At 53.2% G+C, this 12,204-nt stretch overlaps 3 protein-coding genes across 4 annotated transcripts; all 3 read left to right on the top strand.

Moving 5' to 3' along the window:
* Positions 1 to 905: 905 nt before the first annotated feature.
* On the top strand, positions 906 to 4,174 carry LOC128728273 (uncharacterized). Of its 2 annotated transcripts, none has more exons than XM_053821892.1 (5): positions 906 to 1,065; positions 2,381 to 2,580; positions 2,654 to 2,992; positions 3,061 to 3,375; positions 3,436 to 4,174. In XM_053821892.1, exons 2-5 carry the CDS (start codon positions 2,407 to 2,409, stop codon positions 3,550 to 3,552), a joined length of 945 nt encoding a protein of 314 aa, XP_053677867.1. In that variant the 5' UTR covers positions 906 to 1,065; positions 2,381 to 2,406; the 3' UTR covers positions 3,553 to 4,174. The 2 variants fall into 2 exon arrangements, with proteins under 2 accessions (XP_053677867.1, XP_053677868.1); XM_053821893.1 differs by lacking the exon at positions 906 to 1,065 and adding an exon at positions 1,095 to 1,110.
* Positions 4,175 to 4,707: 533 nt separating this feature from the next.
* LOC128728511 (sodium-independent sulfate anion transporter-like) lies at positions 4,708 to 6,608 on the top strand. Its single transcript, XM_053822138.1, has 3 exons — positions 4,708 to 5,023; positions 5,079 to 5,792; positions 5,854 to 6,608. The coding sequence occupies exons 1-3, from the start codon at positions 4,708 to 4,710 to the stop codon at positions 6,606 to 6,608; spliced, it is 1,785 nt and encodes a 594-aa protein (XP_053678113.1).
* Positions 6,609 to 10,376: 3,768 nt separating this feature from the next.
* Positions 10,377 to 12,138, top strand: LOC128728509 (putative fatty acyl-CoA reductase CG5065). Its single transcript, XM_053822136.1, has 4 exons — positions 10,377 to 10,895; positions 10,964 to 11,279; positions 11,350 to 11,482; positions 11,544 to 12,138. Exons 1-4 carry the CDS (start codon positions 10,377 to 10,379, stop codon positions 12,136 to 12,138), a joined length of 1,563 nt encoding a protein of 520 aa, XP_053678111.1.
* Positions 12,139 to 12,204: the final 66 nt, after the last annotated feature.

The raw sequence follows: 12,204 nt of genomic DNA, 5'->3' as shown, positions 1-12,204 counted from the left end.
GGGCAGAACACCTGCGACAAGGCCTGAAGTACCTCTGGATGTCGGGAGTGACGGGTGCAGGTTCATTCTGCGCGGCCGATGCCCGACTGCCGGCGTATGGTTCAGTTGCGCAGACTCCCGCGTGCGCGGGAGCGAGAAGATGCGGCTATATTTAACTTTGGAAAATTAGTCCACCGCGTTGTGCGAGGTGTTGGTGGTGGTTCTTCTTCTTCTCGATGCTGGTGCCGAGGGGGTGGGCGCGAGTGTGTGTGGAAATCGTCTTCTATCGTCTTCTATCGCTATCGCACGTGCGCGTGTGTCTCCTTCTAGCGGCTACAGAGTGGGAGTTGATGCGCCGAAATGCGCCGGAATGTCTTTGGAAAGATGCACCGACGTGGAATGGCGACGATCGTGGGGGGTGGGGAGATGGAATGCGTTGTTGGAGGGACTCGTAATGACGCCTCGGATGTCTTTTGTGACCTTACATAACGCTCTGGAAGGTTCTGAGGGCAATGGAGCATGGTCCTTTGGTCGTACTAAAGCTATACAATCTCAATATGCCACGTCGAATAGCCTCATAAAAGGTTTGGAACCCAGGCGTACTGTACCCATGCACATGCAACACCGTGTCACGGATACGACCCACACCAATATCGTCATCCATTCGGCCAGATGTTGGTTCATCGATGCTTGCCGGTCTACCCAAGAGGGATGTTCTCGACGTAGGGATGCCCTTTTCGGAGTGGTGGAGGCGCAAGACGTACTCCTCCACGTTGGTCTGAGAACATGTACACCATGAACATGAACACCAAGGTAGGGAGCAGAACAAAAAGAGTAGCACCCTCGTCAACCTCCTTTGCCCCATCAAAAGGGAAGCTAAACCATCGCGCGCACTCGCGTAGCTCAGTAGCACAGCAGTAGTGGCGCTGGTTGGATCGTGCTGTAGCAATTCTTCGACAGTTCCTGGCAGATCCCGGTTGCTCTCTCTCTCTGTCTCTCGCTCTCTTGCTGCCTGAGCTGTCTCACTCACTCTTGCATCCTCCCATCCCGCCCAACCGGGTGGTCGACATCTTCCCGCAAAGACAGGTGAGTCAGGACGTCGCCACCAGAGGTGACTCACATCGAGTTGAGGTTAGTTTGGGTGCTTTTGGTGATAGAAAACCTCAACCAACGTCCACAGCAAAGGGACGTGGGCGTATCTCAGGTGATCGTAACACCGCAAAAAGGTGTACTATCGAGACGGTGTACTAACCAGCCGGTGAAGGCGGTGAAAGGCGTTTCGTCCTGACACACCCGCCCAAAGAAGGCCACACGCCAACGTGACACGCAATCAACCGGGTTTTGTGAGGTTAGAACGATGCGACATTCGCGGTGTGGGTGCGCGTGCGTGCGTGTATGTGGCCGTGAGTAGGCAATAACGCCTAAACCAGGAGGTGAAGAAGGTTGGTGGACATTTTCCGCAAAGCCCCCTATAAATAGAGAGACCTAAGAGTGCGATTAGTATATGGGCCGACAAAATGCGAGTGTGACGAATGCCGTGAGCGTGTGAGATGAGCCGCGTGAGCCGGCGACTCATCTCACGGGCGACTACATCGACAAGGAGCTACACCAACACCTTCAGGATGGCGGCACGGTGGGTCTAGTGTGCTCTAAGGCTCGTACATCATTCCTGCAACCCATGCAATCCGTGTGAACGGCTCGAAGGGAATGCGCTAGTGAGTGAGTGAGCAAATGTGAGTGTGAACTATTATGGCGGCGAGCCGCGTGCAAAGAATTGCGGAAGCGAACTGCGCTTTAGCAAGTGCCCTTTTGCAGCACGTGGGCGAGGCAGTGTAGGGCCAGGGAAGGGCGATGGGGTGTGTGCAGGTTGCATTAGGGCGGGCAGGAATGTACGCCGTCGTTTGAGCAAAGAACGGCCGGTTATAAATAGTCTTCCCTGTTCGCGCCCAGGTGAAGCTCCAACCGTCTGGATCGATGGTGGAAATCGGCCAGCGTTACGGTACCAATACAAGCACAAACAGGGAAAGGGTGGCTTGGTTGGGAAATTCCAAATCAACACCTTCGACCGTTTGGCGGAGAATGCATCATGTGGGCAGAAATGAAACACTCTTTCAAAACAATTGACGTATAAGATTCTCTTGCTCGGGTACTTCTTAAGAGGGTTAGGCCATCACTCTGAGTAGCTTGTAGTAGTAGTAGTAGTGCTAATAGTGCACATCGTCAGTCGTCAGCGTGATTTGGGATGGAACGTGTTATTCTGAGTGACGTTATAGCTCCAAAAAGCTGTGAGAAGAGCTCAATTTATTTCACAAAGAAACTGCAGCGTCCTCTGTTCAAGCACAGCCTCCATCAAATCAATCCAATCAATCAGACGATCAACCGTAACCCTCTTCCGTTGCAGCCTAGTCAGACCTAGAGACAGACACGATGTCAGACACCGAAGCCGACGCACACGCCAGTAGCAACGGAAGTACTACAAACGGAACACCTCAGCCGCTACTACCCTCACAGAAAGTCCTCGAGGAAGAGGAGGCTGAGCGGCTGGCTGAGGAGGAACGCAAGCGGAACCGTGAGCCGCCCATCATCTTCAATGAGGTTGATGTAAGTGTCTTCCTTCCATGATGTCGATGTAAGAACCCTTCCTGCGACCAATCAGGACTTTCATCTTACACAGTCGAAGCTGGAACTCGAGCGCCTGGTAGACTTCGTTGATGGCAAGCTATCTGAGGACGAGCAGGAAGCAGTTGATCAACTGCACCAGTACCTGTTGCTCGGTGAGGGCGCCTGGACGTTCGGTGACTGCTTCCTCGTGTTCGTAGGACGCATTTTCCGCGACCAGCAGTGCTTTTCGACAGACGTACGCGTACACCTGCTGAGGGCGCTTGCAAACGCCGCACTCAAGGAGGACATCATACTCCTGCTGCACCAGGACCGTAAGGAACACGTGCTGATGAACTTTGCCCAGGACATTGACCGGCACCCGCCAGAGGAGCAACAATCTATCGCGCTATTCGTAAGCCTGTCGCTTTCTTTAAACTCCCACTCAGGTAGCTCAGGTTCGGCTGCCCTTTTTGCTTGCAGATGTGCAACCTGTTCGAGAACAACAACGCCTCCGAGTGGTTGCTGTACATCTCCGAGTGGAACTACAATGGGCTGGTAACGTCCAACATCCGTGCGACGACGAAGGTGGCCGTACACTGTCTGTTGGCAACCTGCCCCCGATTGCAGGACATTGGAACTGCGCTCGTGCACAACATCGCCTGCAAGGAAGTGAAGACGGTCGTGTTTGATGATGTCGCCGTCGAGATTTCGATGGCACTGCTGCAGTTCTTCAACAACTCCCCGACCGAGGAGCACCTCTTCCGTACGATGAAGGCACTGGCGAAATTTGTGCAGGTGAGTGTGGCAAGTAGTCGTTCACCTCACGGCATACTAATAGGATCTTCTCACCATCAGGTGTCACCGGATGTGCCACAGTTCGTGCAGATGATCGGACCCCACCCGAAGAACTTCAAGGGCAAAAGCGAACGGGTTGACGGACTGATTGAGCAGATCAGCAAGAAGATCCGCTAGCTCTCATTCCCGTCACCCGTCACACCCGTACCCGTTTTCCATCCTATCTCGGCACTCTAACACGAGGTTGTCCTGGGGGAAAGGGTACCTGTTCTTTGCTTCTTCAGGCGAGTCTGGTTGATCAGACAAGTTCCCCACTGAAGTGATCCCCGTCGGTAACCGAGCATTTTGGTGTTTTGCGTTTTTTCGTCCCCTCCCCCTCGTAAACAGGCATTTCGTTTCCATTCTCACACACACGCGCGGTTACTTCTCTCTTCCGGGAGCCTTTTTCCAGTTTGTAGATGAGCTCTAACCTTGCTTTCTAAGTAATGCAAGGGAAAAGATCCTAGAGGAGCTTGATAGATCCAGCTCCAAAGATAACGCAGAGTTATGAGAGGGGGAGGAAAGCAATGCAGAAGTACGAGTAGGGCTGAGTTGAGAGGTAGGGCTCCTGAGAAAAGAGAGGTTAATAGATAGAGAACCCCTTAACGTAGTAGAGTAGACGCGTGGGCCGCCCGTATGTGACCGATGGAATTGATCTTTCTTCCTTTCTTACCATCTTAATTTTCCTTCTTGCAATTAATGACCGAAAGCATGGCGAGACAAAACTGAGTAAACGAATAAACTTAAAGTAACCTGTACAACGTACGACTGAAGCTGAGGTGTGTGTGTTTTGTTTTTGTTGTTGGTTGGCTTTCCAAAAGAAAATTTGTCTCGCGAAAGTGACATCTGAACAAACAAGTCACAAGATCGACCCATTCGGGGGACGTCCATGTACGGATGTCTTTGATTGAGCACAACTAACGTGACGCAAGCGGACACCCCGTAAAGGCCCCAACTAGCTCCGGAAACAGCGAGTTCAGCACCTGCGAGTGCGAGTGTGCAAGACCCTGGCTCGATTGGGACGGCCGATTGGGAAGAACAGAGAAAGGCAGACGTCTCGGGATCTGATAAAATAGAATAAACGCTCGCGTATCAGTGATGATAAGAGCCCTCGTATGTGGGTCGTGTGCCCTCACCCTACTCAGAGAAGCTGCGCAGATCCGTACCGCAAAACGCAAACATCGGTCGTTGCGATATCTCGGAGCAGAGACCCGGTCGTTGGTCTCGTGAGTAGAGTAGTAGTAGAACGGTAGACCCGGTTCGGTTCGCATCGCAAGGTTACGTTGTTTTGCGATGTCAGGAGAGGAGGAAGAACTGCGTGCGTTGCGAAGTGATCCAGCTCCACCTAAAGCGCATCGCCCAGAGAGTCTGACGTTTTCCACCGACACACCTTCTGACGGTAGGGTCTTGTGGAGACGAGTACTTGATGGGTGTTCACCAACGCGTAGATTGCCGATACTCACGTGGATTCGGAGGTATGAAGCTGAAGATGCCCTGTCGGACCTGATCGCGGGCATCACCCTCGGACTTACGATGATCCCGCAGAGCATTGCGTACGCCACAATTGCAGGATTGCCGTCACAGTACGGTTTGTATGCCGCCTTTATGGGTGAGTAGGGACGTCGACTGCATCAAGCTCAATCTAGCAACACCTTCTCTGACAGGTTCGCTGGTGTACGTGTTTTTCGGTACAGTGCGTGAGGTGTCTATCGGTCCTACCAGCCTGATGTCACTCTTAACTCTCGAGTACACCTCTGGACGACCTCCTCAGTACGTGGTGGCATTGGCGTTTGCTTCTGGGATCGTTGAGCTGGCGATGGGTGCTTTCCGACTTGGTGGACTCGTTTGTCTCATCTCAGTTCCCGTTACTTCCGCCTTCACGTCTGCAACCGCACTGATAATCATCGCCGCACAAGCTGGCAATCTGTTGGGGTTGTCTGGAGGTGGTGGTGGGTTCTTCACTACCTTGTGGAGTGTGTTTCGAAAACTTCCAGAGTCCACTCCCGGTGATACCACACTCGGGGTCGTCTGCATAGTACTGCTGGTTGCTCTCCAACACCTGCCACGGTTAGTACCGTCCAATCGCCATCGTAGTCTGCACCGATTGCTCTGGTACGTGTCACTAAGTCGAAATGCCCTGATCGTGCTAATGGCAGCGTTGCTAGCACGCCATTTAGCTGCGACTCCGGCTGGCTGTCCGTTCCGTCTATCAGGTCGTGTAGAACCAGGAATTCCCGGCTTCCAATGGCCTGCACAGGACATCATCGTCGGCAACACAACCGTTCCTTTCCCACAGGTGATTCGTGAACTCGGAAGTGGTCTACTTCTGCTGCCACTGGTTGCTGTTTTAGCCAATGTCGCGATCGCAAAGGCATTCGGTAAGGTCTCGTCTCTTGCTCTATCTTCGCTCCATCTCAAATGTACCTCTCATTCCTCTAGCTAACGATGGAGTCGTGGACGCAACACAAGAGTTGTTCGCACTTGGACTTTGTAATGTACTTGGATCGTGTTTTCGAGCAATGCCCACGACAGGAGCCTTCACGAGATCAGCCGTCAGCCACGCGAGCGGTGTTCGAACACCTTTAGCCGGCCTCTACTCTGCTCTACTCACTCTTCTAGCTCTCGGTGTTCTTACACCGCACTTTCGCTTCATTCCTCGGGCAACTTTGGCCGCAGTGTTGATGACTGCCGTTGCTCCTATGATCGATCTGGCTTTGGTACGTCGCCTCACTCGTCTACCTGCCACTCGAGCTGATCTACTATCATGGGTGGTGTGCTTCGGTGTGTGTCTAACTTGGGGTGTTGAGGTAGGGCTACTTTGTGGGATGGCCACTAGCCTCATTGAGCCACTGCGGCACTGGATGTTACCTCAAGCCGATCGCACTACTATTTCTGGACCAGGACTAGCTCACCGACGCATCAGACCGAATCCGGGCCTTCTCTACCCAGGTGCTGATCGCCTTCGAACTCTCGTTTTAGCTGAAGCACGTCACTCTGACGCCCTTCCACTCGTTCTTGACTGTGAACGGCTCGTCGCCCTCGATCACAGTGCCGCTAAAGCCCTTCGGGAGTTGGCCGGAGAGGTAGAACGGTGTGGCACTCGACTCCTTCTTCGCAACGTTCAACCAAGCTGGATTCAAGCGCTAAAGCTCCACGAAACCGACGACGGGTTAGTGTTCGAGCAGAGCGCATAAACCGAACGGATCGGGGATGGTGCGCCCGAAAGGTAGGCCATCTGCGGCACACGTTCTCGTGACAAACGGAACGGGAAGGAATCCAACACCTCTCCCATACCCCTATACCATTCGTCCCTTCAAAAAGGCTAAGGAATCGCAACAAAATGGAGAAAAAGCAAACAAAACACGCTCTGGGCGTGAATGAAAATGAAACCAAAAATCATCTTTTTCTTCGTATGCTCCCCAGACCCCCCCCCTCTCGGTGGGAGGACTTCGTTTTACCTCTCACAGGTGTTCATAGAAGCAGAGGCGAAAGAAAACGATCCTATCCTGGCCCAAGCAGGTGTTGGAAAACAGCAAAAACCAGGGGTAAGTGCAGGTGGGCAAGCAGTTGCGAGGGCGAAACGGTCGATGCAACCGATGCGTTACGCTTGCTGGAATGCTCATATGCACCACACACCCCCCCCCCCTCCCCCTTTCCCCACCCTGCAGCCCCTGGTGGATGGGGGCGAAAGAAAGCAGGGTGGGCTGAAAGACGGGTTCGCCTCGAGTGCACACTTTCGGTTCCATTTTCCAGCCCCAACACAGGCACAACCCGTTTCTCGGGCGCAACCCCACAATGCAGCTGCATAACGGCAAGCCTGCGCAATCTAAGCCGTTTGCAGGAGAAATGCAAGAGTAGAGAAGCAGAAGAAGGCGAACGCGCGGCAGAAGAAGGAAAGAAACCGCGAATCTAACGTTGCACCACAACCACATTAGAAGGGCTGGGGGAAATGGGGCAAGCCACGGGGTGGGGACGGGGGGACGGGGGGATATGAATCGTAATCGGCATAGTGCGCTGGATGCCCGCGATGGGTGGTTTATGAAAGGGGAGTGGAGGGAGGGGGGGGGGGCAAAAGTAAAACTAAAAAAATAATAACGAATGCACAAATGCACCGACGGTGTTCGTGTTTCGTTGCGATTTCGGAGCCCTTCATGACCCACCGATGGGATATGGAGGGGTTTTCGAGGGGGGAGGGGAGGTAGAGAGGGGTAAGCGAAGGGAAGGGAGGTGGGCGCCATGCCACCGTATTTCGCGTGCAAGGCTCCATCGGAGGGAGGTGGACCTTTCGCTGGTGAAAGGGTGCAGTAGATGTTCGTGCCCTTTGCCGACCCTTTTGCCGCACACGCTTGCGGGGAGGAGGGAGAGGAAAGGGTGGATGCGGTCAAGCAGTGAGTAAGCATTTGCAGGAATTACTCCCACCCCAACCCACCCCCATTCCCCCTCCCACACAAATTTCTCCCACTGCCTCTGAGCCATTGAAATAACTGCCCATTTGAAATCGAGCGTTGAGTGTAAGCGAGAAGTGCGCTTTTTATCCGAATGGGTGGGAAAAGAAAGCCGAATGAAGGTGCATCGAAGGGTTGCGCCTATTCCAGAATGCTGCCTTTACACCGGCAAGGGTGTGCTCATCCCTCTCATATTGCACGCTTTGAGATTTGACCCAAAATGCGAGTTAAATCGTTAGCAGATAGAGGTGTTGCAGAGCTGTTGTTGATGGCGTTCAGCTCCACTACCTCGGAACAGCTGCAATCTCTGATGGATCTGTGGGAGGTTTTGCTACACAAATTGAGCCGATCGTAATTTGCCAGAATGTTCTCTAGCGTGACTTCTGGTAGGTGGTATTGTTGATATTTTATTGTACTAGCGAATTGTCTTTGCTTAGAGGCATTCCTGTCACTAAAAAGGGACTAATTCATTAAAGCTGTTTGAGATCCGATAACTATCTTCACCTACATAGTATCTAACGAATCCAACAACCAATTGAGAGGTTGTTTGCACAACGCTAGCGTCGCTAGTCGTAAAAGCGCAACCAAAATGATCCTCCAGCACATCAGGTGCGTGAAAGCCTTTTCTTAAACCCCTACAGATCCCACCTCGGCCGGGGATAGGGACAGGAGATTACCAGCAGTACCACCACCATCACCACCACAACCTCCAGTAAAAACCCAATGATCGTTCTGCACGCGTAACCGATCCTGTGCCGGTCGACGTCGCAAAACGATGGCTTGCTGTGGCGCACAAACCAACCACAACGGTCAGTCGTTGTTTGGAGCGCACCATTAGCGGATCACACCGGAGCCAACACGGCAGGCTAGTGTTTAGCAACTACTGCAGCAGAACCACGGTGACCCGTGTGACGTGAGTGCAGGCGAAGGAGGATCGCGGTTTGCAGTGAAATCGAGACATTTCAGATCCGGCCAGCTGCAATTCAACGCTTCAATCAAAATTCCCTGGGAAACAGTGTGTGTTTGTGTGGGTGGGTTTACGTGTGTGTGTTTCGTGGAAGTGCCTTGTTTGGTTGGTGGCTCGCAGCTTGGGTCATCATCTCAAGAAGTCTGCTGAGACGCCAGCGCAAGCATAAATCGATCAACCGAAGGGCCAGAGAGATCAACACCCTGCCAGAGCTATCTGTAACAAGGCTAGGTCTGTTCAAGGGTAGGATCCAGATTTGGGGAACCAAAACCAACCGGGACTCATCCTCGTAAGTGATCATTGGGGGTTAGTGTGGGGATGGAATTTATGGAAACTGGGAGGGATCTCTGGGAAGTTCTCAATAAGAAGGTTCTATAAGGTTCTCTAAGAAGGTTCTCTAAGATGGTTTTCTAAGATGGTTCCCTAAGGTTCTCTAAGATGGTTCTCTCAAAAGGTTCTCTAAAAAGGTTCTCTAAGGTCCTCTAAGAAAGTTCTCAATATGTTCTAAATTCGGCCTTTTTTATATTGAGAGGTCCAGATAAACTTCTGCAGCATCTTTGGGAGGGTTAACAAAACGTTGTAGGAAATCCCATAAAATTGCAACATACGTCCCATTCTTAGAACCCATTGTGAAGGGCTTCTAGAGGGCTGTCCTTAACGTTGATGTTTAAAATTAAAAACCAGTAGGACTGTTCTGAGAGCTCAGGCCGTCTGAGAAACTCCTGGAATCTGATGCAACTCCAGACACGTGGTCGTTCTGGGAAACCTACCGAACTCTGCATGAGCTGCAAGCAGTCACAACCGGTTACGCAACGGATGCCTCGCATAAACAGGCCAGTGGAGTCACCGCAAGCCTATTCTACCCGTACCACCGGTTCCAGGTGGCCTCATTACGCAACATACCCCGATGCGACCTCGTAACAGCTCCTTACGGTGGCTGGCCAATAGATCGCTAGACGCGTCCCCGCGGACACTTCCCTTCCGACAGCCCTTTTTCTCTCGGTACCCACCCGCAACGACCGGCTCGAAATGGCGGAGAAATTCGCACACACCACCTCCTCGTGTGTGAGAGCGAGAGTGAGAAAAGCAGATAGAAATAATCAAGCACCCGGTGAAACTGGTTGGGAAATGGGTGGGCATTCCGATGGAAAGGAAAAACTCGCACCACTCGGGTTGAACCCTAGAGTGGTGACTCGGGGAGGGGGGGATGGAGGTGGAGCGGATCATTACGAGCCAGTTCTCTGCCCGTACCCTGCGGTGACACCCGGAAGCGATGGCCACGATGGCCTCGACAACTTCGTAATGGACGCCATTAACTAGCAAACTGGGATCGGGGTGTTTTTTTTTGGGATCAACCATTAGATGCGCACCATTGCAGTGGTGGGTTTGTAACCTCGTACCGTCCATTTTCTCCCACCAGCTCATCCACGCACACCGTCATGCTATAGTGCACCCATTGCGAAGGTCGAATAGAGGCACTCGTCACTCGATTCGGGATCGTAAACGGGTTGAAACGGACCTGCGAGCGCGGGCGAGCTTCGTGTAGCAAGATGGCGGCGTTGGAGCAGACACCTGCTAAAGACCCGCTAGTGGATGAAAACAACAACACCGGTGTAGAGGGTGCCGACCTGGAGGACGGGCTGGTGCCGTTTTACGATGGCAAGTGTGTGTTGGTGACAGGTGGGACCGGCTTCCTTGGGAAGGTGTTGATCGAGAAGCTGCTCCGATCGTGCGATGGTCTCAACACCGTGTACATCCTGTTGCGACCGAAGCGAGGCCTCACGAGTGAGCAACGTTACCGGGAGTTTGTACGGCATGCCGTGTTCGAGCGCATCCGCTCGAAAACACCGCAACTACTGGCGAAGCTGGTGTGTGTTGGAGGTGACATCTCGCTGCCACTGCTTGGGTTGAGCGAGCGAGACCGGCTAGAGCTGATCGAGCGGGTACATGTCGTCTTCCACGTCGCAGCTACGGTTCGCTTTGATGAAGAACTCGCTGAGGCTGCCATCCTCAACACGATCGGGACGAAGCAGCTGCTCGAGCTGTGCACCGGTATGAACAGGCTGCAGGTGAGCGAGAACCGGAACCTGAAGGATGTGTCAAACGGCTTCAAAATAACACTCTTCCTCTGCAACAGAGCGTGGTGCATGTGTCGACGGCGTACAGCAACGCGTGTCGTCGTGAGGTAGATGAGGTGGTGTATCAACCACCGATGGAACCTGATCGGTTCATCCAGTGTGTGCAGCTGTTGCCAGGTGAGGTGATCGGTGCGATCGCGTCTCAGCTGCAAGGAGGCCACCCGAACACCTACACGCTGACGAAGGCCATCACGGAACAGCTGGTGTCGCAGTATGCCGACCGAGTACCACTCTGCATCGTACGTCCTTCCATTGTGACGGGAGCTGTCGCTGAACCGTACCCAGGTTGGATCGATAACGTCCACGGTATCACAGGTTAGCTCTCACTTCCCATTCTAGAAGGATCAAACCATTCTGAAGGACCCCTGTTTGCTCTCTGTCACAGGTATCATGATGGAAATTGGGCGAGGTACCATCAGCAGCATTATGTGTGATGAACGCTGCACTATGGATGTCATCCCGGTGGACATCGTTTGCAATACGCTCATTGCAGCCGCCTGGGAGAACGCTCACATCGCGTAGGTATCCTCCAAAGGTAGCTCCCCAAGGAAACCGACCCTAAACGATTCTCTTTCACAGGACGACACCGGTGCGGGTGTACAACTGCACTTCCGGTCAGGTGAACGGCATCAAGTGGCATGAGTACGGTCGGATCACGCAGCGTTGTGCGGTTCGCAACCCAACCAAGCACGTGCTGCTGTATCCTGGCTTCCGGTTCCGCACGAACCGGCTGATGCATAAGCTCATCGAGATGGTGTTGCACTTTCTTCCGGCGTACCTGTTCGATGTCCTTGTGCGAGCGCGTGGAGGACAACCCATAATGGCACGGCTCGCACGCCGATTAAAGCGAGCTGCCGATACGGGCGAGTTCTTTGCCATGCACGAGTGGACATTCCGGAATGACAACCTGCGGCAGCTTGGGAGGCGTGTGAGGCGAGACCGGGCGGCGGCGGACTTCCGGTGTGACGTTACCGGGCTCGATTGGGAGGCGTACATCGAGGCGTACATGCTCGGTATCCGGCGGTTCGTGTTGAAGGACGATCTGGAGAGCTTGGAACCGGCACGGGCCAAGGTTCGCCGATTGCTCTGGCTTAAGCGAGCCCTTCAGCTGGCAGCACTGCTGCTACTGTACTACCTGTGTACGCTGCTCTTCGCTCCGGCCATCCGCACATAGGAGAGGGATAGGGAATGGTTTCTCTTTGCACACACAGACACCGGACACCTTTATTAGCACGTAAGA

Source organism: Anopheles nili, chromosome X (genome assembly GCF_943737925.1).
Source record: "Anopheles nili chromosome X, idAnoNiliSN_F5_01, whole genome shotgun sequence".
NCBI classification, from domain to species: Eukaryota; Metazoa; Arthropoda; class Insecta; order Diptera; family Culicidae; genus Anopheles; species Anopheles nili.
This window is presented reverse-complemented; position numbering and strand designations above follow the sequence as displayed.